The sequence below is a fragment of the Rhinolophus sinicus genome, linkage group LG15 (genome assembly GCF_036562045.2).
Source record: "Rhinolophus sinicus isolate RSC01 linkage group LG15, ASM3656204v1, whole genome shotgun sequence".
Lineage (NCBI taxonomy): Eukaryota > Metazoa > Chordata > Mammalia > Chiroptera > Rhinolophidae > Rhinolophus > Rhinolophus sinicus.
Genome location: NC_133764.1, coordinates 112772 through 140433, shown reverse-complemented (window position 1 = coordinate 140433; position 27662 = coordinate 112772). Strand labels below are relative to the sequence as shown.

General features: G+C 40.0%; 1 protein-coding gene across 1 annotated transcript; it reads left to right on the top strand.

The window, feature by feature from the left end:
• On the top strand, nt 1–26492 carry LOC109439791 (ankyrin repeat domain-containing protein 26). The gene is made up of 5 exons (XM_074320257.1): nt 1–249; nt 13236–13450; nt 14667–14895; nt 24887–24932; nt 26268–26492. Exons 1-5 carry the CDS (start codon nt 46–48, stop codon nt 26384–26386), a joined length of 813 nt encoding a protein of 270 aa, XP_074176358.1. The 5' UTR covers nt 1–45; the 3' UTR covers nt 26387–26492.
• The last annotated feature ends 1170 nt before the right edge of the window (nt 26493–27662 follow it).

Here is a 27662-nt window from a genome sequence, read left to right as displayed (position 1 = left end):
CTTTGCTCTTACAATCTTCACAGGACTGATGACACACTGGCAGAGATGAGAACCCTCCTTCTCACGAAGGCACCACAGAACCCTTCACTCAGCACCGCTCCTAGGAGGCCAGACCTGCTGCCACCTTGTATTGGAAGGCTACATGATCGGTTCTTACCTCCAGGAAACCCTGCTCCAAGAGGACAGTTGGTGATTCTTACGTCAACCCCACAGACTTCTAATGATGGCACGTTGAGCAACTTGAGGAAGGTGAGTTATATTATCTTCTTTCCTTTGGGTTTCAGATTTCCGAGATAATTCTTGTTCTTAACTTGGTGAGATTCTTAGTTGTTTCATTGACTAATGCACACAACGGAAAAGGCATAATTATGTGTGCTAATGTCGAAAGGAGACAGAAATTTTACAATCTTTTGTAAGTCCCTGCATCTCCCATGTTTTAAGAGCTACCTGTCATTAACTGCATTCAATAAATGTAATTAACTGACACAGTTTAAATTTCTGGAAAAGCTGCTTTCAATTAGATTTTACAAATGAAATATTATTGCCTAACAACGAACGGTATGCTTTGAGATGCTTTGGCTTACTTCTGCATTGTCTTTAATTTGGTGATGGTTTATAACAAATTTAGTTTTCCTACAGCCCAGTTTTGCCACCTCTAAGCGTAAGTGAATGCTTGACATTCACTAACTATATGTGGATATTTCTTATTTCAGTGAAACCGAGGTAGATCCTTTTTATGAATTCAGCAAACTTGTAACACTGAACAGATTAATTTGTCTCTTTAAGTTAAAAGTTGTCATCTTTTTACATGACAGTACATCCTTAATTTCTATTTTACTTATAGCATTTTTTATTTCGATGATTTAAAATGTCTTGCTTAAAAAGTAATAATAAAATAAAATATCTTGCTAAGCAACAGTACGTTTTCTAAAGAGGTAAATTGAGCAAACATTTGAATATTCAAGGTGAAGTTCACTTATATCTCTACATCTTGGCATCACTTGAATTATTGATGACTGAGGTGGCAATGATATGGCGTCTTTAATACCAGCTTGTTTTCTTTGTGTCATACTGTTATTAAAATGTCCATTTTTTTATCTCCTTTCTTGAGTTCTTCATTCAGCTCCAGGATTTCTGTTTGGACCTTTTTTATAGTTTTCATACCATTGATAAAGTGCTCCTGTTCATTAATTTTACTCCTGAACTCATTGAACTGCCTTGTGAGTTTTCTTGTATCTCATTGAGATTCTTCATGGCTGCTATTTTGAAATCTCTATCACGTAGATCACAATTGTCCGTGACTTTGACTTAGTTTCTGGAGAAGTGTCATTGTCTCAGTGTTACCGTGTCACCTTGGTTGTTCATGCTGCTGGATGGCTTGTTCTTCTGCAGGCTCATTTGAAGTAGTGAACACTGTCTTATTCATGTACATTTTTTTAAATTTTTTCAATTTATTGGGGTGACATTTGTTAGTAAAATTACATAGATTTCAGGTGTAAAATTTGATTCAAGCAATTCAGCAGCTAGATAACTAGACGTCTTTGTTTTGTTTTTCAGTAGCTGATGCAATAGCACAGGTTCTGTTTCCTCTCACTGGTGCTACTTGAGCCTGGGGTGTCCACGTGTGGGGGCTTAGCTGTGAGTGTGGTTATGCTGGCCTGGGTGACCAGGCTGATGGGTGTTGCCGCTGTATCCAGACCACCAGGGTCTCTGGGCACCAGCACCGTGGGAGGGAACAGGGGAAGGGGCTGGTTGAGGCGAGTCTGTCTTGAGCCCACTGAGCCCACCTGGTTCCCTGTGGCCCTGGTAGCACTGTGCTGTGGGTGGAGGCTGGAGAAGTATTTCTGCTGCTGCTACTGGTCCCTGGTGGTGCCAGCACTGCTGCATCTGGAGAGGGGTGGGGATTCTTGGGGAGGTGGGGGGATGCTGCTGCTGCCCCGCTTAGCCTCCCCTGGGCTGTGATGTGGGAGCTGCACCCCGTCCCCTCCAACGCTACTGCCTTTGCTGGGGCTTCAGGCTCAGCCTTGTCCACCTGGAACTGCGGCTGTGGGCCTGTCCCTGTCCTTGCCTCCATCCTGCCTCCCTTTCACATCCAGTGCACCCTCCTTCCCTTATACAGATGTGTGATCTTTTAAGGAATTGTAGTGTGTTGAGCAGAAGAACCTTTCTTGGGCGATAGATGCCCGATGAGTTGTAGATATCGGTGGAGATAGAAAGGGGTTGTCTCTCTTGACATGATGTTTACATCATTCCAAAGAATATTCCTTTCAATCAATGCATGGTGGTTTGTGGTTTTGATGGTGTTTTGTGGCCTTCTTAACGCAGAGAAAAATAGCACAGGCCTGTGCTAAACGGGGCTCCAACCTGTGTTTTCATTCAGCTTCCCCTTAAAACATCATAGGAGAGCAAAGCCAAGGGCTTTCGGACAGCCCTTCGGCTAAATGGAGTCCACGTCCTTCAGAGTGGTGAACCTGGAGGAAGGACTGGGTACCAAAAGAAAGTGAATGTCCAATGCTTCTGTAAATTGTTAAGCGTGATGCACAATTAAAATGTTCTCAGTAGTTTCACCACAGAAATCAGAAGATGAAAGAGTGTAAAGGCATAAGCAATGCAAGAGAATATGCTTGTGGACATTTTTCCTTTAATTATTTTTTGGTAGGAAAGAGGTGTTTAGTTTTCAGTATTTCCTCATAAATTGAAAAACCGTTTTTGTTAAAGTCAATGTCCTCATTCCAAGGCCAACGCTGTTCCCTTGTGAGGCGCTGGGTTGCCCAATCATGCAAGGCTGAATAAGAGATGAAAAAGCACCAACTCTGTCAGGATCCAGAGATAAGTGTCCCAACTCACTACAGAACCCTGGAAAGACTTATGATATGGTTGTGATGATGTGAGATTGGACAGAAGTGCACTAGATGGTGAAGAGAAATCTGTTTTGTGTTTTCAATTTCGCTATAGTTAACCCTCAACATGAATAATACCTGTGTTGGTTTATATTGGTCAGCCAAGTTTGATTCTGAGGAAAAGAAAAGTCATTTTAAGGAAGAATTTCCTCAACTTGAGTTTGCTTTCTTTAACTCATGATTTTCCCTTTCAAGTTCCCTGTTCTGTGTTTAGAAGTGTTTATGCTTTATAAACTGAGTGTGTTGACTTCTGTTAGTAGAGGTTGTGATATTAATCTGTGTCTTTATTTTTATTCCTGACTTTAAAGCTTATACTTGAGTTAGAAAGCTACTATTTTGTTTCTCATGCATCAACATTATTGAGCTCCATGACAAAGTTTTACGTATTCATTTTCTTTGAGTTGTACTTAGAGATTGATGGAATTTTCCTGAATAGGAGGTAGCAGCTGGCATAGCACTCTAGCCTCAATAGGAAGACTTATCCGATTCGTGGCCCGCAGCTCATTGGTTTGGTGACCTCAGGTGACCTATAATCTCTGTGAGCCTTGGTTGCCTCTTATGTAAAATTAGGGACTTTCACTAAATCTGTGACTTTCAGACTTGAAAAATATTCTTTTTTTCAAAGAATAGTACCGTTCTTTGAGAAAATCTTTTTGTTTAAAACTCTATTACTGTGTTTCCCCAAAAATAAGACCTAGCCGGACAATCAGCTCTAATATGTCTTTTGGAACAAAAATTAATATAGGATCCGGTATTATATTGTAACATGTCATGTCAGATCATATCATATATCGTATCATACGCTGTCTTACATTATAGTAAAATAAGACCAGGTCTTAATTAATTTTTGCTCCAAAATTCATTAGAGCTGATTGTCCAGCTAGGTCTTATTTTCAGGGAAATACGGTATGTAAAAACAGGGACCACGGGCGGCCAGATGCCTCAGTTGGTTAGAGTGCAAGCTCTTAACGACAAGGTTGCCGGTTCGATTCCCACATGAGCCAGTGAACTGCGCCCTCCACCGCTAGATTGAAAACAACAGCTTGAGCTTCGAGGTGAATCATGGTGGGCAGCTGGTTGGCTCAGTGGTTGGAGCACGGTGCTCATAACGCCAAGGTTGCCAGTTCGATTCCCACATAGACCCGTGAGAAGCAACGGCTTGAGCTTGGAATTGGGCTGCTGGTGGGGAGCCTGTTGCCTCAGTGGTTGGAGCGAGGTGCCCGTAACACCAAGGTAACCTGTTCGAGTCCCACATTGGCCAGTGACCATCCACAACTAGATTGAAAAAAAACGGCTTGACATCCTGGAAAAGCAAACTGTTCCTCGATAGTCCCCAATTAAAACAAAACAAAGCAAAGCAGAGACACGTAGAGCTACCTGGCTAAGGAGGGATGCAGGCTCCTAAGCTGTGCTAATCCGTGGGTGTCCCCATGGGACCTGAGCTTTCTCCGAGACGTAGTGTAGTGAGAACTGCCAGTTGTGAGAAAATCCTTCTAGCTAAAATCCTTTGGATTAAAGTTTGCTGACACATTCTTTTGTGTATAGTTTTCTCAGCTTTCTATATATTTGATGAATGGAAAAGTATAAATGAGACTGCAGACGTGTTCTCCTTATTAATGTTGGACTTCAAGCTACTTCCACCATCTGAACACACGCCTCGCCTAGAAATAAACATGCCGTGTTTCCCCGAAAATAAGACATAGCTGGACCATCAGCTCTAACGTGTCTTTTGGAGCAAACATTAGTATAAGACCCGGTCTGATATTATTTTATATTATATAAGACCCGGTCTTATGTTAAAATAAGACCGGGTCTTATATTAATGTTTGCTCCAAAAGTCGCATTAGAGCTGATGGTCCAGCTACATCTTACTTTTGGGGAAACACGGTAGGAGGTGCTGAAGTAAATATTTAGGAAAAGAGCTGTTTTGGGGGAAAATAATAATAACACTACATTGGTAGTTCCTTAATTCAAGTCGTGTAAAAATGTGATTTACATTTTATATTGTTGATTAACAGTAACTTAAAACTGTTTCATGAAAGTCCTCTCCCTTCATATAGTATTTAGTTATTGATTTTACACGGCCTGTCTAGTGATGTTGTTGTCACATTATTCATGTTATAAGCCCTGTCTATCAAGCCATTCACAAAAAGAAGTGTTATGCAAATATTGGAAAACATGATGGCCAACAAATTTGTCTTCACCCCTAAATTTGTACAGGGATTGGGTGTCACATTGTTGTCACCACAGTATCTATTAGATTCTGGATATTATTTTAAGCACTCCTTTGGACATTTAGTGAGAGGATAGCTTTCAGAAGAAAGGTTTACGTAAGAACAGTCTAGACTGGGACACTTGTAATATAGTTTGAAATATTCCCACACATTTCATATTTAAACAGACTATCATTACAACTACGTGAGAGTTTCGACCTAGCTCAGTGCTCTGACCTCGCTGCATCCCGGAGCTACTGCAGCTGCGGGAGAGGGAAGAACTCGGACTGCTAGGGCTCCGTTTATGACCCACTGGGCTGAGGGGACAGCATATAACATGGCTGAACCCAACGCTCACGGCAGAGACCTCGGAAAAAAGACTGAGGGAAGAAGGCTAAAAATGGTGGTTTAAGCCCTCACTGCCAAGCAGAGAACGGAGCCTTAGGCACTGAGACTAGCCGCCCCCTCCCAGAGCTCGCCCTGCTCCCACCTGTCCAAGGCTAGAAGCAGAACAACAGCAGAAGAAAGGAAATAATAAAAATCAGAGCAGAACTCAATGAAATAGAGAACAAAAAGACAATAGAAAAAACTAATGTGACAAAGAGCTGGTTCTTTGACAAGATTAACAAAATTGACAAACCACAGCTAGGCTACTGAGATAAAAAGAGAGAAGACTAATAAACAAAATCAGAAATGAAAAAGGGGAAGTTATCATGGATGCCACAGAAATACAAAGGATCATCCAAGAATACTATGAAGGACTATATGCCACCAAATTCAATAACCTAGAAGAAATGGACAACTTCTTAGAAACATATAGCCTTCCTAGGCTGATCCATGAAGAACTGGAAAAGCTAAACAGACCGATCACCAGTAACGAAATTGAATCAGTCATCCAAAACCTTCCCAAAAGCAAAAGTCTGGGACCAGATGGCTTCACTAGTGAATTCTACCAAACCTTCAAAGAGGATCTAATACCAATCCTGCTCAAACTCTTCCAAAATATTGAAGAAGAGACAGTACTCCCTAACTCATTTTATGAGGCCAAAATTACCCTGATACCAAAACTTGGCAAGGACAACACAAAAAAAGAGAACTACAGACCAATATCTATGATGAATACAGATGGCAAAATCGTAAACAAAGTTCTAGCAAATCGAATGCAACAATACATTAAAAAGATTATTCATCACGACCAACTGGGGTTCATCCCAGAGGCACAAGGATGATTCAAAATATGCCAATCCATCAATGTGATATGTCACATAAACAAAATAAACGACAAAAGTCATAGGATTATATCAATGATGCAGAAAAAGCATTTGACAAGATACAACATCCATTTATGATTAAAACACTTCCTGTACGTTCAGGAACTCGACAGGCTGTCCCCTATCACCTCTGCTTTTCAACATAGTGTTGGAAGTCCTTGCCAGAGCAATAAGGCAAGAGAAAGAAATAAAAGGCATCCAAATTGGGAATGAAGAAGTTAAATTATCACTCTGCAGATGACATGATGCTATATATAGAAAAGCCTAAAGACTCCACCAAAAAGTATTAGAAACAATCAACAAATACGGTAAAGTTGTTGGCTACAAAATCAACACACAAAAGTCCATTGCTTTCCTATATACTAACAATGAAATCTCAGAAAAAGAAATACAAAAAACAATTCCTTTTGCAATTGCAGCAAAAAGAATAAAATACCTAGGAATAAACTTAACCTATGATGTGAAAGACCTATATGCTGAAAACTACAAGGCATTTTTAAAAGAAATTGAAGAAGACACAAAGAAATGGAAAGACATTCCGTGCTCATGGACTGGAAGAGTCAACGTAGTTAAAATGGCCATATTACCCAAAGCAATATAGAGATTTAATGCAATCCCCATCAAAATCCCAATGGCATATTTTAAAGAAATAGAACAAAAATTCACCAGTTTGTTTGGAACCACAAAAGACCCCGAATAGCCCAAGCAATCTGAAGAACAAAGAACAATACTGGAGGTATCACACTTCCTGACTTTGGCTTGTACTACAGGGCTACAATAATCAAAACAGCATGGTATTGGCAGAAAAACAGACACATAGACCAATGCAATAAAATTGAGAACCCAGAAATAAAACCACATAAATATGGACAGATAATTTTTGACAAAGAAGCAAAAAACATACAATGGAGGAAAGACAGCCTCTTCAATAAATGGTGCTGGGAGAATTGGATAGCCACGTGCAAAAGAATGAAACTGAACTGCTATCTGTCACCATGTACCAAAGTTAATTCAAAATGGATCAAAGACTTAAGCATAAGACCTGACACAATAAACTGCATAGAAGAAAACATAGGTACTAAACTTATGGACCTTGGGTTCAAAGAGCATTTTATGAATTTGACTCCAAAGGCAATGGAAGTAAAAGCTAAAAGAAACGAATGGGACTGTATGAAACGTAAAAGCTTCTGCACAGCAGAAGAAACCATTGACAAAATAAAGAGGCCACCAACTGAATGGGAGAAGATTTTTGCAAACAGTGCCTCCGATAAGGGACTAGTATCCAGAATATACAAGGAACTCATGCAACTCAACAACAAAAAAACAAACAACCCAATTGAAAAATGGGCAGAGGACTTGAAGAGACATTTCTCCAAAGAGGACATACAAATAGCAAATAGACATATGAAAAAATGCTCAGCATCACTAATCATCAGAGAAATGCAAATCAAAACCACAATGAGATATCACCTCACCCCAGTCAGAATGGCTATCATCAACAAGACAAATAGTAACAAGTGTTGGAGAGGCTGTGGAGACAAAGGAACCCTCATACATTGTTTGTGGGAATGCAGACTGGTGCAGCCGTTATGGAAGACAGTGTGGAGGTTCCTCAAAAAAATACAAATAGAATTGCCATAAGACCCAGCAATCCCTCTCCTGGCTATCTACCCAATAAATCTGAAAACATTTAGAGATAAAGACACGTGTGCTCCAATGTTCATTGCAGCTTTGTTTACGGTGGCCAAGACATGGAAACAACCAAAATGTCCTTCGATAGATGAATGGATAAAGAAGTTGTGGTATATGTACACAATGGAATACTATTCGGCGGTAAGAAAAGATGGTATAGGAACATTTGTGACAACATGGATGGATCTTAAGAGTGTAATGCTGAGCGAAATAAGTCAGACAGAAAAAGCAGAGAACCATGCGATTTCACTGATATGTGGTATATAAACCAAAAACAACAAAAGAACAAGAAAAAACAAATGAGAAACAGAAACTCATAGACACAGACAATAGTTTAGTGGTTACCAGAGGGTAAGGGGGTTAGAGGGTGGGAGCTGAGGGTAAGGGGGATCAAATATATGGTGATGGAAGGAGAACTGACTCTGGCTGGTGAACACGCAATGGGATTTATAGATGATGTAATACAGAATGGTACACCTGAAATCTATGTAATTTTACTAACAAGTGTCACCCCAATAAATTTAAAAACCAAATTAGAAAAAAAGAAAGAAAGCCCATATCACTTAGCTGTCACCCCCATCTTCCCGTCTCCTCCAGCCCCAGGGAACCACCAGTGTTCTTACTGTCTCTATAGATTTGCCTATTCTGGATATTTTATGTAAATGGAATCACACAATATGAGTTCCTCTGACTCGCTTCTTTCACTTAACATCACGTTTCCAGGGCACAACCGTGTTATAGCACATGTCAGCATATTAGTTATTTCTGCTTATTGCCCAACATTACTTCACTTTGTGGGTAAAATACTTATCCATTCATCAATGATGGATCTTTGTGTTGTTTCCACTTTTTGGGGATTAATAATTCTGCTGTGAACATTTGTGTACAAGTTATGGTGGGAGCCTACGGTTTTATTTCCCTGCCCTGGACGTCTGGCTTTCAAGCTCTCCTCCCGTGACGCTTCCTGTGACTGTTCCAACTCTCACTGAGCTCATTCTCCTCAGCAACTGTCAGCAGGACAACCTAGCCCTGAATTTGACAGGGCTAGAATTTGACAGGGCTAACAATGAATTTTACATTGTTCAAATTTTCTTCATGAGCGATACCTTGTCTTTCTAAGTATCAATTTGTCAAAGGAGAAATGGTATTCCATATGATGGCACCTCTCCTTGTACAAATTGAAAATATTTTGCTGAACAGTTGTTTGGATAACATTAAATATTCTATACCACACCAATACTTTCTTCTTGGAGACATGGATATAATAAAGCTTTTGTTGTAAAAGAATTTTACAAATTAAACACAAAATTGAAAGCACTTAATGTAATAGAGAATTGTTCAATCAAATGCTCAGTTTTCCCCCTCTGTAAGAAACAAAAAACATAAACAAACAAATAAAAAAAGGAAACCAGCCTCCCTTCACTCCTCCGCCACAGTGGGAATGTGCAGAGATTGGCAGCACGTGAGTAACTGTGAAGATCTGGGGACGGCTTCTCTGATCCGCCAGAGCATGTTGCTTTCATCTGCTTCTCAGAGGACTTGGGAATGCAGCCCAGCATAAACATTTGCTGCGAATGAAGCGATCTGGGAGGTGGATTTAGCACTAGAGTCCATTCTTTCCATGTCAGTGGCTTTACCCTGCCTCTCATGGTCATGTGCACTGTATGCTCAGTCTGGGAGGTGGTTTCTGCGTTACACTCCATGGTCTTTGCCCGCTGAGTAGTACAGAACGAAGTGTATTGGCGTAGAATTAGCCCGTGGTCGGTGGCAGAATGAAAAAGTATTCACAAGACTCTACAGAGTGAGAAAGGATGTATTGAAAGTCAGGCAGAGAGTTTTCTGCTGGAACTGGCAAGAGGAATTTTACCAAGGCAGTGTGACAGAGAGAACTGTGGAGACAGGGGGTAAGGGAAATACTGACCAAAGGGGTTTTGCCAGGGTAGAGTCTGATGGAGACAGATGCACAGATGAGAAGTGCTGGGGTTTTATATTTTTCCATGTCGGGTGTAGGGTGCTTGTCAGCTTCAGAGGGGCTGCCGTTACAATTGTCTTCTCCTGGGAACTGCCCCGTTCCCACCGTTGATGGATGTCAGCTTCCATGGGGTTGCTCTTGTGACTGAGAACTGTTCTTCTCCCACCCGTGATGGATGTAAGGTGCTTGTCAGCTTGCAGGTGCCGTGCTAGCCGGGGGGCTCAGAACAGGCAGTTAATGTTTAAGCTCGTTCCTGCAGCTTCAAGTTTGCTCCTGTTCATCTTTGCCTGACCCATCCTGCCAGCTCAAAAGCCCACTCCTGTTAGCTGTTTACTTGTCTCAGCACAAAATTACTTATAAATTCTTACAAGCGGACAAAAAGTACTGCTTTTAGGAAAAGTGTGTCTGTCTCTGTTCCCCTCACCTTCAGTTGGGGCAGCTGGACGCTGGTGGCTGGAATCGTTTGAAAGTTTGTTCACCAGCATGTGCGGTTGTTGACGCCCACCGTCGGTGGGAACTTTCGCTGGGGCCCAAACACCTCCGCTGGAACACCCAGGCTCGCATTGTGGCCCGAGCCTCCTCACAACATGGGGGCTGGGCTCCAAGGGTAACGTCCTCAGAGACACAGCCAGCAGCAGCTGTGTTGCTTTTTCTGAACCAGCCTTGGAATTCACACGGAATTTCTTTCAACATACTCTGTTTAGTAGGAGCAAGTCACTGAACAGTATTCTGTTTTTATGGCATGAATATTTCAAAACTTAGGGATACATTTAAAAACCTGCTTAATCTACCCACGGGCCACTATTTTATATCTTCCTCCCACATGGAAAATACACTCATCCCTACACAATACCCTCACAAGTCACAATTGTTACGGCGTCAGGCTCAGGCTCAAGTCCAACATTGTACCATCTTAGACTGGTGCCAATGATGATGAGATGCCTGGATCGTGGTTTCTGGAGTAAGCCCATCGAAGACAATTCCTTTCAATACGAAGACCTTAGAAGAAGCAAAGAGATGAGTTCGCTACCAGCCACACACCCAACATTCTGCAGAACTGCTAAAGTTTCCCACGCAGAAATGGAAATCGGGAGGCGTGCTGGTCCGCAGTGATTCTGAAACACCGCCTGATGCGTGCTGCCCATTCTTTGATTAGGACTTACTCCTGACCACGGGAAGGCTTCTCCATGCCCCTGTGCTCTACCCTCTGACCTCTCTGTTCTGTACTTTTCATGAAAAATGACCTGTGCGTGCAGCTCTTAGCCTGACTCCTCCCCTCAAAATGTGTAAGATCCACAGGCCTCCCCTTATTTTGTGCTGTCTTGGTTTTCATTAGGCAAAGCTAGCAAGCTCGTTTTTTGCTACTAGGATTCTCTTAAAAACTTTGAACTGCGTGTGAGTTTTATGGGTGTTCGTGCGTTTTGAGAAGCCACCCTCACAAAGCGTTTTGAGGTGAGCTTTTCACCTTGGGTTTCCTGTAACTGTTGTAGGACCAGGCCTTTAATATTCTTATACTCTTAAGATCCTTACAGGAATTGGAGGCCGCACCTTACTCTTTCCAAGTGACAGGCTTCCACTTGGCAAAGTGGAACAAGACTCTTTTACAGTCTTGTCTTCGTCCCTAGACCATGTCTTCCTGGAAGCACTCTGTATTAGATCTTCACCCACAAGCCATTTCTTCATTTTAGCGTGATTTGACAAGTGGACATGTGGGAGAGGCTATATTCAGGAAACAGATATTTGAAATCTGGAAATCATTTCTTCTTGGAATGCTATTCAAATTACCATAAAATATTGGTTGTTCAGTAAAAGGCTGATGGCATTATAATTTATTCTTATCAGATGCATTAATTACAGGCTTATTTTCGAAGTCTTATTTGGGAAGGCATTTATTGACTGAGACCTAAATAACGCAACATGATATCCCTAAACCTTCTTTAAAAATTATGGGGTGTTAAGTGAGGGAATTAAGAGACTTCTAAGAGGTGACTGCTGGTCATTTTGTGCAGTAAAGACATGAAGCAGTATAAAATCAAGTGCAGATGTTGTGTGGCAAACGCGATGACAGTAAGGAGTGTATTTTTGAGACTCCTGATGATTTTATCTTTGTTCTTGATTCTGAGTCATTCAAGGCTCCACATTCTGAGACTCTACTACAGTACAGATGACATTTATGGCAACTAAATTTAGTTCAGAGTTGATACTGCTTTTGGGCAGGACTGTTCTCAGTCAACTTCTTTCATAACCAAACTATATTATCTTATTCATGGAGATTGATGATGTCACAGCCAAACTGGAAACTGTGTCTTCAGAATGTCTACATCTGCTTGGAAAACATCAATCTCTTCAACAGGAGTTATTATCTATGAAAGGAATACAAAAGAAATGTGAAAAATTACAGAATAAAAATAAGGAGTTGAGAATTATTAAACCTCATATGTCATATGGCCATGAATACAGTACAAAAGAGTGAAGTAGAACGGTATAAACGGGAAATTTTGAAGAACAAGCAAGACAGGATGTCGTAAAAAAAATTGGAAGAAGTCGATCTATTTTTACAGATTCACTTATTGATCTTTAATGTGCCTTAATTCATTTCACTGCAAACTACATTTTGAATATATACATTGTATGTGATTCGCCTACTTCCCTTAATAGCTGCTGCTGCTGTTGTTTTCGGGGTTTTTTGTTGTTGTTGTTTTGTTTTTGAGATTTGTGGAAGGAAGGTGGCATTTGTTTCTCCCTTTAGATATTTCAGTGTCCATCATTATTATCACTAAAATGATCTTTGAGAATCATTCTTACTAGAGAATCATTTTATTTTTAAGAGCAGTTGATATGAAACAAGACTATTAGGAAGTTAAGAAAAAAGGTGATTTAAAAATTGCACCATACTCTTGGATTATTAAATTATATTGTTTGATTTTTAAAATTTGAAATTGATTGTATTATTTGAATAATCAGATGACATGAATACAATAGAAGAAGGAGTCAACTCTATTTTCATATTTCAGATTTAATTCCATTGATATGGATGATAAATACATTAAACGTCAGCTTTTTTTTTTTTTTTCACATTTAAAGTTACTTTCCAAATCATTGAAAGGAAAGTGACTTTACTTTCAATGTATTCAAGTAAAAATGTTCTATAATTATTTTTAAAGTGTATCCTGTTGATTGGCTTTAGGCACAAGCAGCTGCTCCAGAAAATTTGGACCCGTTAAATGAGTATAACAATATTTCTATCAGAAGTCAAATGGAACTCGGAAGTAAAGGTCTGGAGTCTGAACTCTCCAAAGTGAAAACTTCTCAAGATTCTTGTGCAGTAGAATTGGAAAAATATAAGCAGGCCTACCTGGAAGAACGAAAACGTAGAATATCACTGGTAAATAAACTAACCAAGTAAGTCAAAACACATAGAGAAGATCAGTTAAGCTCATTAATTTGCCTCTAACGTATAATTTTGATCCAGCCAGGTTCATGCGATTAGAAGGAAGTGAAAGCGAAGTAAATAGTAGAATTTGGGGACATGATGCTAGTAAATGAACTTAACCTTTACAATGTTAGTCCAGGACATTTGCTTCTCTCCCCCATTTTTGGTTTCACATGACTGTGTTTTTCCCACTGAATGCTTTCATAAAGTCAGCCTGATCTACTAGTCTTTAAGCAAAGTGTTTTGGAAACATTATAAATTAGACAGTGCTATTATTATAAAATTTCTTGTCAGAATTCCCCTAAATCGTTTCTAACGAGTTTAACTATTTGGGGGAAGATAACACTAAACCCAAATGGTTAAGTACTCTGCACATCTGGCTCTTGGTAAATGCACTTTCTTGATTGTGATCTGTGTTATTACCACTACAGGTGGTTTTGAGAAAAACTATTTTTTTCTAGTCTTTCTACTCTACACAAAGGTATACATGTTAAATAGGGAAAGATTAACGGAGGTGTAAAAGTCAGCATAATTGACAAGGTGGCTAAAAATAATAAGGTGGTCTGCCTGCCTGAGGGGCTGTGTGGAAGACAGAAAGGGCAGGTCCCGCCTTCAAAGCCTTGGTGACAATGTTATAAGCTAAAGCCTCTGGAGCTGTTTTAATTGTTTTGATAACCAACCAGGCTGTCTTGTTCCCCACTAGAGGCTGTTGCTCTAAATGATGCCTCAGTGCCAAATGGTTACTAATTTCTCCAGGGTAATGAGAGTATTTTCCAAGGGCGGTGACAGCAAATGCTTGAAAATATCTTTGTGGGATTTTTAAAAATCTCTAACCTGGTTTACTAAGTATGTCTCAGTGCAGTGCTCCAGAATCATACTACGAGTTCAGCCATTGCAGAAGGCAGCAAGTATTACCTGTGAAGCCGTCACATCTCTGAGAGCCCTTTCTCTCCCTCCCTGCTTTGAATTTCTTCTTAGTCTGGCATCCCCATAGAAATATGCGTGTTTGTTTAGAATAATTTTAAACCTATACTTGTGCATGGTAGGTGTGCCCCGACACATTTTCAGTGTTAAAATGCTGTTTAATGGGAAATGCCTTTTACTATTTATTACGGCAAATTGAAAAAAATGCAAGTCATTCAGGAAAAATAAAATTCAAAGCTTTGTGTTTTACAATCTTCACAGTGCTGATGAAAGGCCGGCAGAGGCCAGAACCAATCTCCTCGCAAAGGAACAGCGGAACCAGTTTCTCAGCACTGCTCTGAGGAGGCCAGTCCTGGAGCCACCTTGCGTTGGAAGTTTGAATACTAAGCTACTCCGCAGTGGAAATCCTGCTCCAAGAGAAAACTTGGTGATTCCGAAGTCAACCGCACAGGCTTCAATTGATGATAGCCTGGAGGCTTACTGTACCGAGGTTAGTTATATTAGCTTCTTTCCCTTGGGTTTCAGATTTCTTTCTTTTGTATTTCTTTGATAGACTTCTTGTTTTGTTTTGTCTTATATATTCATTGGGGTGATATTGGTTAGTGAAATCATATAGGTTTCAAGTGTACATTTCCATAATACATCTTCTGTATATTTCACTATGTGTTCACCCCCCCCCGTCAGTTCTCCTTGCATCGCCGTAGATTTGACCCCCTTTTCCCTCTTCTACCTCTCTCTCTTTCCCCTCACCCACTAAGTGTTGTTTGTGTCTGTGAGTTGTTGTTTCTTTCTTTCTTTGTCTTTGGTGAAATTTTGAGTTGTTTCATTGACTAATGTACACGAGGTAAAAGTCATAATTATGTGTGTTAATATACATACACAGGAGACAGAAATTTTACAATCTTTTTTTAAATCCCTAGATCTCTCCTGTGTTAAGAATGATTTATTATTTTTTAATAAATGTAATTAAAGTGATGCATTTAAAATTCTTGAAAATTTGCCTTTAAATTTTATTTTAGGTGTTAAATATCATTGCCTAATAACCAATGGTATGCTTTGAGATGCTTTGGCTTACTTCTTAATTGGTTTTAGTTGGAGATGATTCATAACAATTTTAAAGTTTTGTGCATCCCAGTGTTTCCTCCCCTAAGCGTAAGTGAATGATGGACGTCCAAACACTTAACCACAAATGGATGTTTATTATTAAATGAAACGGATATGATTCTTTTTATCAATTCGGCAAACTTGTAATACTGGAAAAGATTCATCTCTGTTTTTATGTTTAAAGTTATCTTCTAACAAGACAGTATATCCTTAATTTTTATTTTATTCATAGCATTATCTATTTCAGTGTTTTAAAATGAGATGCTTCGCAATTGTACATATTCTAAATAGGAACATTAAGCAAATATTTGAATTTTTAAAATGAAGTTCACTTATGTCTATATGTCTTGACAGCATTTGAGTAATTGATGAGTAGGATGGCAATGCTAGGGAATCTTTAATCACAACTTGTTTTCTTCGTGTGACGTGGTTATTAAAAATACTCATTCTTGAGTTCTTGACCAGCAGGATTTCTGTTTGGCTCTTTTTCATAGTGTCCATCTCTTTGATAAAGTACTCCTTCTGGTCATTCATTTTACTCCTGAACTCATTGAACTGCCTTGTGAGTGTTGTTATATCTGTGAGATTCTTCATGACTGCTGTTTCTTTGTTTTGTTTTGTTTTACCCTCCAAAATGTTTATTACATTTAAGCAACATGGAGAATACAGGAAGGAAAGCAACAAATCATCTGCTCGGAACAATTGGTCTGATTTACATGCAGCATACAATATAGAAAATTAGTTTAAACGGTTAGTAGAGGTCAAATTGAGGAGGGCTTTAAGTGAGTTTGAATTTTATTCTCTAGGCAGCAGTAGGCATAAAAAGGATAATGAAATAATAATTCTTTCATGGGGGAGTATATAATATGTGGCAGAGAGTCTGTTACCTCCTTTGTCTTTGAAAAATTAAGTGAAGTATAATGTATGTCGTTAGTTTCAGGTGAACAAGTTTTTCCTGGTTCGTGCTGATCTTTGGCCCTAGAAGTAACTACTGTATGTCTTTTGACTATTGACAAATAGTATTTTACATAATATAGTATATAATATACTCAGCTTCTTGCTGGGGCTACAGTTGAAAATCGCTCAGCCCTGTTTCTCTTCAGCCATGAATAGACTGTATTGAACTGGGTTATTTTAAGCTGAGGGCCAGATTGCTGATTGACAGGTGTTATAGACATGCCTGAAAGTCATCGAGAAATGCTACTTTTTGTTTTACTGTGCAGAAACTAGTTCTGGGTGTTTTTTGTTTTGTTTTTTCAGTTAATGAGTTTTATTTATTTATTTTTCAGCTTTTTTATTATTAGTTTCAGGTGTACAAAACAATGTAATAGGTAAACATTTATGATTTGTATCCCTCACATAATGATGACCCTCTCCCCTCATCAACGACCCCTCTGACATCGCACACAGCCATTATATTTCCACTACCTCTATCCCTAATGCTGTGCTCCACTTCTTGTAACCATATATATATACATACATGTACATGTGTGTGTGTGTATAAACAACTGTAGTTAACATTAACATTCCTTATTGTTCAGCTTCAGCTTCAGGTGTACAGTGCAGTGGTCAGGCATCTACATCATCCCTGAGGTGGTCTCCCTAATGAGACAAGTGTCCATCGCATACCCTTCAAAATCTTTACATTATTGATTACGTTCACCAAATTGACTTTCGTATCCCTGTGGCAATCTTGTGGTTACTGATTGTGCTTTCTAATCCCCTCACCTTCCCCCTCATCCCCACCCCCCCTCCCATCTAGCAACCTTCAGTTTTTCCTCTATGTCTCTGAGACTGTTTCTGATTAGTTCACTCATGTATTCTTTTCTTTAGATTCCATATATAAGTGAGATCATAAGGTATTTATCTTCCTCTGTCTGACTTATTTCACTTAGCATAATGTTCTCTAGTTCCATCCATATTGTTGCAAATGGTAAGATTTCCTTCTTCTTTATGGCTCGTAATACTCCATTGTATAAATGTACCACAGTTTCTTAATCCAGTCATCTACTGATGGGCATTTCGGTTGTTTCCATGTCTTGGCTATTGTAAATAGTGCTGCAATAAACATAGGAGTGCATAAAGATTTTTGAGTTGGAGATTTGGATTTCTCCGGATAGATACCTAGGAGTGGGATTGCTGGATCATTAGGTAGTTCCGTTTTCAGATTTTTGAGATACCTCCATACTGTTTTCCATAGTGGCTGCAGCAATCTGCATTCCCACCAACAGTGCACAAGGGTTCCCTTTTCTCCACATCCTCGCCAGCACTTGTTGTTTGTTGATTTATTGATGCTAGCCATTTTGACTGGGGTGAGGTGATATCTTATTGTGGTTTTTATTTGTATTTCTCTAATGATTAGTGAGGTTGAGCATTTTTTCATGTCTGTATGTCCTCTTTAGAAAAATGTCTCCTCATGTCCTCTGCCTATTTTTTAATTGGGTTGTTTGGTTTTTTGGAGTTGAGTTGAGTGAGTTTTTTAATAAAGTTTGGATATATCATTGGCAAATAGCTTCTCCCATTCAGTAGGATCCTTTTGTGTTTTAATGATGGTTTCCTTTGCTGTGAAAAAACTTCTTAGTTTGATGTAATCCCACATGTTTATTTTTTCTCTTTCTTCCCTTGCCCAAGGGGATATATCAGTGAAAATCTTACTCCGAGCAATATATACATATATACATAAGTTTCTTCCTATATTTTCTTCCTATATTTTCTTATGGTTTCAGATCTTACATTTAACTCTTTAACCCATTTTGAATTTATTCTTGTATATGGTATAAGGAGCTGGTCCAGCTTCATTTTTTTGCATGTGTTTGTCCAGGTTTCCAAGCAACATTTATTGATTAGACTGTCTTTACCCCACCGTAAATTCTTGATTCCATTGTCATAGATTAAATGACCATATAGGCATGGATTTATTTTTGTTCTGCTTGGGTGACCTCTGCTAACTTGTCTTCTAAATCGCTGATTCGATTCTCTGCCTCATCTAACCCGCTGGTAATTCCTTCAAGTGTGTTCTTTATTTCAGTTATTGTGTTCTTTAGTTCTAACTGGTTGTTCATTATGATTTCTCTATCCTTCTTTGTGTCATCACTAAGCTCTTTAAACATTCTTGTCATCAGTGTTCTGAACTCTGTCTCTAATAGGTTGGTTTCCTCTATTTCATTTTGTTCCAATTCTGGAGATTTCTTCTGTTCTTTTATTTGGGACATGTCTCTTTGTGTCCCCATTCCTGCTGACTCTCTGTGTTTGCTTCAATGTGTTAGGTAGATCCCCTCGGGTTCTTGGTTTTGCTTGGTTGTCTTATGTAGTGCGTGTCCTTTATATTTGACTTGCACCACTTCCATATTCTCCTATGCGTGTGCTCCAAAGTTGACCCTTGTGTTGTGTATATTGTCTTGTTAAAGTTGAACTTTAATTGCTTTTGGCTTGTCAGTAGGTGGGATTGATCCTAGGCTGACTAGTTGTGAGACTTGGCTCTGCCCACGGTGGATGATCTGCTGCGTGAGGGTTGACCATTCAAATGAGGCTTGGCCCCTATGGGCTCTTGAGCCAGAGAATTCCCTCTGGGTGTGTCACTTGTAGGTCAAACCCGATAATACTCTGGTTTGGTCTGGAGTTGGAGTCTGGGTATGTTGAATATTGTGACTCTTGGACTGGGCCCTGGTGTAGGGCAATTTCAGAACAAAGCACATCACCAAGCACAACAACAACAACAAAGAAAAAACCAAATACACTCACGTGTAAAAACAACCAATAACCCACACTCAACACAGGCAAAAATATCAAAGATACGAAAACAAAACAAAACAAAAAAAGCAGCGCCAGTCTTGGCTTAAGCCCACCAAGTAATCTCCAGGCCGTCCTCTGCTGTACCAGAGAGTCCTCTGCGTATTGTTCAGGCAGAGCCGGTCACCTGGTGCCCAGAGTGACCCTGGGACTGCAGTCCTGGATGAGTGGGGCTATGGGGGCTGGATGGTAGTTTCTACAAAGTCAGTGCAGTTTCTGTTCTTGCCTGCACATATGCACACTGAGAGTAACACAGCCAGCCCTGTGCCCAGGTCTCCTGAGTCTTAGGGCACTTCTTCCGTGTGTGTGAGTGTGTGTGTGTGTGTGTGTGTGTGTGTGTGTGTGTGGAGGGTGGGAGGTTTCTGAGCTGCTGAATGCCCAGAGCTGCCACTGTTGCCTACTGCTGACCCCTGGGGATGTCTCTGCAGTTGTAATTGCCCTGCCCTAGGCAGGTCAGAAAAGGTGGCGGCTGGGGATGGAGGAGTCTTCTCTCTCCCCGCCCAGCAGTGTCACATTCTTCCCAGCTTCTTCCCTGGGTCACAGCAGCTGCAAACCTGGTCCTCCCAGATTCTGAGCACTAGGGCTCCTCTGTAATCTGACACTACTCCTCAGTTCAGGGGCCACTTTGAGTCTCTGGAAGGGCAGGGGTAGGATTGGGAGAGTCAGGGGAGGGGCCCAGGTATGGTGTTTCCTTCCTTTGTCTGACCTAGGGCCCAGCTGGAGGTCTCAGCTGAGGTTACTGCATCAAATGCTGGATATGCTGCTCTCTGGGCAGCGGAGATCAGCTGTGGGACACAGGGAAAGGCCCACCTCCTGGCTCTTGTGGTCTCTGTTCTGTTCTGGCACCACCAGCACCTCCACAGCCATGGATGCGGGCCCAGTCTCCCTTCCCACTTCCCCTGCTCGCCCAGTTTGCCAACCTTCAAGTAACCTTCCTACAAGTCTCTTAGCTGTTCTGTGTGACGAGCAGAGAGCATGACTGCTGTTTTGAAATCTCGGTCATGTAGATCACAGTCTTCCGTGACTTTGACTTGGTTTCTGGAGAAGTGTCATCGTCTCTCAGTGTTACCGTGTCACCTTGCTTGTTCATGCTGCTGAATGCCTTGTTCCTCTACAGGCACATTTGAAGTAGTGAACACTTTCTTATGTAGGTACATTTCGATTTGAACAATTAAACAGGTATATAATTAGAGGTCTTTCTTTTGTTTTCAGTAGATGGTACAATAGTGTAGTTTCTGCTTTCTCCCACAGGTGCTCCTTGAGTATGGGAGGTCCAGGGGTGGGGGGCTTAGCTGTGGGTGTGGGAGTCCAGGCCTGGGTGACCAGGGAGGTGGGTGTCGCAACTGTATCCAGATCTCCAGGGTCTCTGGTCACCACCACCACTCAGGTGGGGGAAGTGGGTGCTTGAGGGGAGCCTGTTCTTGAGCCCGCTGAGCTTCTACCTGGTTCCCTATGTATCCTGGTAGCACTGTGTGTGGTCTTGAGAATGGAGAATTGTTTCTGCTGCTGCTACTGGTCCCTGGTGGTGCCAGCACTGCTGCATCTGGAGAGGGGTGGGGATTCTTGGGGAGGTGGGGGGATGCTGCTGCTGCCCCGCTTAGCCTCCCCTGGGCTGTGATGTGGGAGCTGCACCCCATCCCCTCCAACGCTACTGCCTTTGCTGGGGCTTCAGGCTCAGCCTTGTCCACCTGGAACTGCGGCTGTGGGCCTGTCCCTGTCCTTGCCTCCATCCTGCCTCCCTTTCACATCCAGTGCACCCTCCTTCCCTTATACAGATGTGTGGTCTTTTAAGGAATTGTAGTGTGTTGAGCAGAAGAACCTTTCTTGGGCGATAGATGCCCGATGAGTTGTAGATATCGGTGGAGATAGAAAGGGGTTGTCTCTCTTGACATGATGTTTACATCATTCCAAAGAATATTCCTTTCAATCAATGCATGGTGGTTTGTGGTTTTGATGGTGTTTTGTGGCCTTCTTAACGCAGAGAAAAATAGCACAGGCCTGTGCTAAACGGGGCTCCAACCTGTGTTTTCATTCAGCTTCCCCTTAAAACATCATAGGAGAGCAAAGCCAAGGGCTTTCGGACAGCCCTTCGGCTAAATGGAGTCCACGTCCTTCAGAGTGGTGAACCTGGAGGAAGGACTGGGTACCAAAAGAAAGTGAATGTCCAATGCTTCTGTAAATTGTTAAGCGTATTGCACAGTTAAAATGTTCTCAGTAGTTTTACCACAGAAATCAGAAGATGAAAGAGTGTAAAGGCATAAGCAATGCAAGAGAATATGCTTGTGGACATTTTTCCTTTAATTATTTTTTGGTAGGAAAGAGGTGTTTAGTTTTCAGTATTTCCTCATAAATTGAAAAACCGTTTTTGTTAAAGTCAATGTCCTCATTCCAAGGCCAACGCTGTTCCCTTGTGAGGCGCTGGGTTGCCCAATCATGCAAGGCTGAATAAGAGATGAAAAAGCACCAACTCTGTCAGGATCCAGAGATCAGTGTCCCAACTCACTACAGAACCCTGGAAAGACTTATGATATGGTTGTGATGATGTGAGATTGGACAGAAGTGCACTAGATGGTAAAGAGAAATCTGTTTTGTGTTTTCAATTTCGCTATAGTTAACCCCAACATGAATAATACCTGTGTTGGTTTATATTGGTCAGCCAAGTTTGATTCTGAGGAAAAGAAAAGTCATTTTAAGGAAGAATTTCCTCAACTTGAGTTTCCTTTCTTTAACTCATGATTTTCCCTTTTAAGTTCCGTGTTCTGTGTTTAGAAGTGTTTATGCTTTATAAACTGAGTGTGTTGACTTCTGTTAGTAGAAGTTGTGATATTAATCTGTGTCTTTATTTTTATTCCTGACTTTAAAGCTTATACTTGAGTTAGAAAGCTACTGTTTTGTTTCTCATGCCTTAACATTATTGAGCTACATGACAAAGTATTACGTATTCATTTTCTTTGAGTTGTGCTTAGAAATCGATGGAATTTTCCTTAATACGAGGTAGCAGCTGGCATAGCACTCTAGCCTCAATAGGAAGGCTTATCCCATTCCTGGCCCGCAGCTCATTGGTTTGGTGACCTCAGGTGACCTATAATCTCTGTGAGCCTTGGTTGCCTCTTATGTAAAATTAGGGACTTTCACTAAATCAGTGACTTTCAGATTTGAAAAATATTATTTTCCTCAAAGAATAGTACTGTTCTTTGAGAAATTTTTTTTTTGTTTAAAACTCTATTACTGTGTTTCCCCAAAAATAAGACCTAGCCGGACAATCAGCTCTAATATGTCTTTTGGAACAAAAATTAATATAAGATCCGATATTATATTGTATCATGTCATGTCATGTCATCGTCATGTCATGTCATGTCATATCATATCATATCTCGTATCATGCGCTGTCTTATATTACAGTAAAATAAGACCAGGTCTTAATTTGTTTTTGCTCCAAAATGCATTAGGGCTGATTGTCCAGTTACGTCTTATTTTCAGGGAAACACGGTATGTAAAAACAGAGACCACGGGCGGCCTGATGCCTCAGTTGGGTAGACTGCAAGCTCTTAACGACAAGGTTGCCGGTTCGATTCCCACATGAGCCAGTGAACTGCGCCCTCCACCGCTAGATTGAAAACAACGGCTTGAGCTTGTAGGTGAACCATGGTGGGCAGCCGGTTGGCTCAGTGGTTGGAGCACGGTGCTCATAACGCCAAGGTTGCCAGTTCGATTCCCACATAGACCCGTGAGAAGCAACGGCTTGAGCTTGGAATTGGGCTGCTGGTGGGCAGCTGGTTGGCTCAGTGGTTGGAGCGAGGTGCTCATAACATCAAGGTAACCGGTTCGAGTCCCACATTGGCCAGTGAGATGCACCATCCACAACTAGATTGAAAAAAAATGGCTTGACATCCTGGAAAAGCAAACTGTTCCTCGATAGTCCCCAATTAAAACAAAACAAAGCAAAGCAGAGACCGTAGCACTACCTGGCTAAGGAGGGATGCAGGCTCCTAAGCTGTGCTAATCCGTGGGTGTCCCCATGGAACCTGAGCTTTCTCCGAGACGTAGTGTAGTGAGAACTGCCAGTTGTGAGAAAATCCTTCTAGCTAAAATCCTTTGGATTAAAGTTTGCTGACACATTCTTTTGTGTATAGTTTTCTCACCTTTCTATATATTTGATGAATGGAAAAGTATAAATGAGACTGCAGACGTGTTCTCCTTATTAATGTTGGACTTCAAGCTACTTCCACCATCTGAACACATGCCTCGCCTAGAAATAAACATGCCGTGTTTCCCCGAAAATAAGACATAGCTGGACCATCAGCTCTAAAGTGTCTTTTGACATTGGTAGTTCCTGAATTCAAGTCATGTAAAAATGTGATTTACATTTTATATTGTTGATTAACAGTAACTTAAAACTGTTTCATGAAAGTCCTCTCCCTTCATAGGGTATTTAGTTATTGATTTTACACGGCCTGTCTAGTGATGTTGTTGTCACATTATTCATGTTATAAGTCCTGTCTATCAAGCCATTCACAAAAAAAGTGTTATGCAAATATTGGGCAACATGATGGCCAACAAATTTGTCTTCACCCCTAATTTGTACAGGGATTGGGTGTCACATTGCTGTCACCACAGTATCTATTAGGTTCTGGATATTATTTTAAGCACTCCTTTGGACACTTAGTTAGAGGATAGCTTTCAGAAGAAAGGTTTAAGTAAGAACACTCTAGAGTGGGACACTTGTAATGTGAAATATTCCCACGCATTTCATTATTAAATAGACTATAACTAGGGCTACTTGAGTGTTTTGGAAATTGGGCCTGATTTCTAAGGAACAAAGTTACATTTAAAGAATTATATATTATTTTTTGTTTCATATATTATTTTTTGTTTCTAACACTACAAAGTCATGAATAAGAAAGTAAATTTGAAAACTGGCTCTCGGTCATACTTTATTCAAGCAGCATTTCGGAAATCTTTCTGTCCATATGAATACAGTAATGTTTCAGTCATAGATGGCAAAATCATTTTGGTTATTGTTTCTGTCAGTAGACTTTTCACATGACATCACAGTACCACTTTCATCATTTTATGTCTTTAAGGTTCTATGCTGAAAAATGAATAGCCTAGAATACACCTTAAGATTACTTTTCTAGAAGTGCAAGAACGGAAAGCTCATTTTGAGGAAAAGTCCATTAAAGTAAAAACAAAAAACAAGAAACATTTATAAAGGACAATTTTTCTAAGAATTGCAAAGTACTGCATTCACTGTAAAATATGACTTGACCTGTTTAAACTTCTTTGTACCAATCAAATCAAACGTCACCCTTTGAAATTATGTATTTTCGGTAGACCAATATCAATTGCACTGTTGGTCAGATTAATCTAAACAGCATCTCATATAGATGGTCTCTATTATGTAAAATCAAAACAGGCAGTAATTTGTTTTACTCATTTTATTAATTTTTTGGATTTATATAATCTGTACGTTAAATCTAGTCTCTAAAGGTATTATTTATAGGGCACATTTCATAACATATATGTCATTTCTACAATAAAGTCTCTTGTTTACCTTAAATGCTATAATAAGATTTGATTTATTTCAGTTGTGGCAGAAGTTCGAGAAAGAACTAGCTAGAGGTCGACAGAAAGGTATGTTGCCAAAATGTATTAATTCAAGTTAGATATCATTGATTTCTGGAATAAAATGTAAATAGTAAATGGCATCCCTTTCCATGTTCTGATAATAGATACTACATTACATATTTTCTTCATAGCAAATAAAAAAGGTGAAAGCATAAACATTTATAGTGAGACAAGGTCGTATCAGTATTTATGACATTGTATATCTTTTTAAATATCTCAAGAGTCTATGTATCTCTTTTTGTTTTTGGTCTGTCCCCTTCCTTTCTTCTGCCATCCCTATGGAACTGTCCACCTGCACATTGAAAACTGGGCGTCATCAACTTCTTATGTTTTTGCCAGTGATATGAGGCCCAATACCCAGACTTATCTAGTGATATTTAGGCAATTACTGTTCACATATGGCATTTCCCCGAAAATAAGACCTAACCGGAAAATAAGCCCTAATGTGTCTTTTGGAGCAAAAATTAATGAGTCCCGGTCTTATTTTCGGGGAAATACGGTACCTCCTGGGAGGGCCAAGCTACCATATTTCCCCGAAAATAAGACCAGGTCTTACATTAATTATAGCTCCAAAAGACGCATTAGGGCTCAATTTCCGGTTAGTCTTATTTTGGGGGAAACACTGTAGCTGTCACCTCATGGGTGACATTTAAATCTGCAGTCGTTGACTGTGTCATTAGTTTGCCATGTACCCTCAGGAGAAACTCCAAATTCCTTTGCATGGAATGAAAACACCCACATCAATTTAGTTCTCACCAAATATTTCAGCCTTGTGTCTTGCTACCAAGCCTCGTTTGTTTGCGCCTTTGCTCTAGCATCTACCTAAACTAGACCACTTCTCATTCCGTAAGTGTTCTCCCCCACTCTAGTTTGCATCTGCTTCTTCCCTCTAGCTGGCCTCCTCTGTCCTTGTCCTTCAGGCATCAACTTCCGTATGACCTCCACCAGAGAACAGACAATCAATACTGGGGTGTCCCTTCCGTGTGCCCCACTCGCGTCCTGTTGTGCATTTGTGTGGTATAGGGGACTCTGCATGGAAATCGCCTGTTCATCTGTTCCTTCAGTTTATAGTAGATGATGGGTCAGGGGTGGACCGTGTCTTCTTCACCTTGTAACTTCAGTGCTTGTCGTACGACCTTGTCAATAAAGGGATGAAGAACGACACAACCAGAAGCTCTGGTACTTAACAATAGCAGTTAAGTCAGTGTGCAGCCGTGGGCAAATTATATTGAATATGATCTCCTATTGTGCACTGTTGCCTCATATATAGGTTTTTCATTCTTCTTAACGCTTATACTTAGTTGTATTTTAAAGAACATAATTCTTTCTTTTTCTTTCCAGATGCTGCTGAATTTGAATCTAAATACAATCGAACATTTCCTCCATTATCTATTGATGATCAACTTAAGAAGGCAAAACAAGAATATGTCCAAATTTTGAAAGAAAAGTATATGATCTAAAATATAAGTCATACAAGTGTATTTACTGGGCTGTTTAAATAACATTTTAATTGCATCCCAAAGCATATGACATGCGAAATCCTTATTAAAGGAAAATACTTTTGTATCACATGTGTATAGGAAAATTTATTTCGTATCATATGTGTATAGGTGCAAAATTAATTGAGGGGTTTTCAGTTGTTTGTAAACCTTTAAATCGCAATTACGTTAGCACAAACCTAATAGTATTTTAAACTATTTTCTTGGCATCTAACTAACTTTGCAATGAAATGAAAACAAGAAGTATTGCATTTTACGTACTCAAACTATCCAAATACCAGTGTTTAATAACACCGAAACAACAAAGTTGTCATTAATACTTCGATGGTGTTAACTGATAGCCTTTTTTTGTATTTTTCAGTTTTTATCACCATATATGAAAGTAAAGCTTTAGGCAGGCATCATTTTGATATCTGCTGCTATTGCTATGAGCAATGTTTGGATGTATTAAAATGGTTATAGTGCCATAACACTTGGATATAATTTTAAACACTGATTCATAGATTCTGTCCTCATAGAGCAATAAGATTTGTCTAAGGATTTTCACCTTTTTTATTTATTGAGTGTATTTATTTATTGGAAGCAGTTTAAAATTAGGGAAAAGTTCCAAGTTTTAACACAAAGAACTTTTTTTGCCTGATTCATTTGATAGCAAATTGCTGACATTATGCCATCATCCCTGATTTATTTATTTCCTACAAGATGGTACATTCCACTGACCTGTCCTAGCGCCTTCACAATCAGGAAATTAACACTACTGCATTCTATCCTTTAATCCTCATATTCTTTTTATAGCACAAAGATCATGTTCAGATCCATAGATTGTATTTAATTGTCATGTCTCTTCATGCCCTAGAGTCTGGAACAGTTCCCTAGTCTTTCAGTGACTTTCATGACCTTGACTCTTTCGAAGAGTAAGTTCCAGTAATGTAGACTGTCCTTCAATGTGGGTTTTTCTGATGTTTCTCTGTAGTAAGATTCAGATCATATGTTTTTCACAAGAGCATCACAGAAGTGGTCCTGTGCTCTTCTCTTTGCATCTCGTGATGTGACTACAATTTTGATTTGTGCCATTTTTTGGTGCTGTTAACGTTGATCACTGATGGTAGTATCTGCCGGTTTTCTCTTCTGTGATGTTGTCTTTTCACTTTACAATTCATTGGTGCTTTACGGGGGAGACCTTTCAGACTATGTCAAGGTCCCTGTTCCTCATCTTTTTTTTTTTCTCCATTCATTC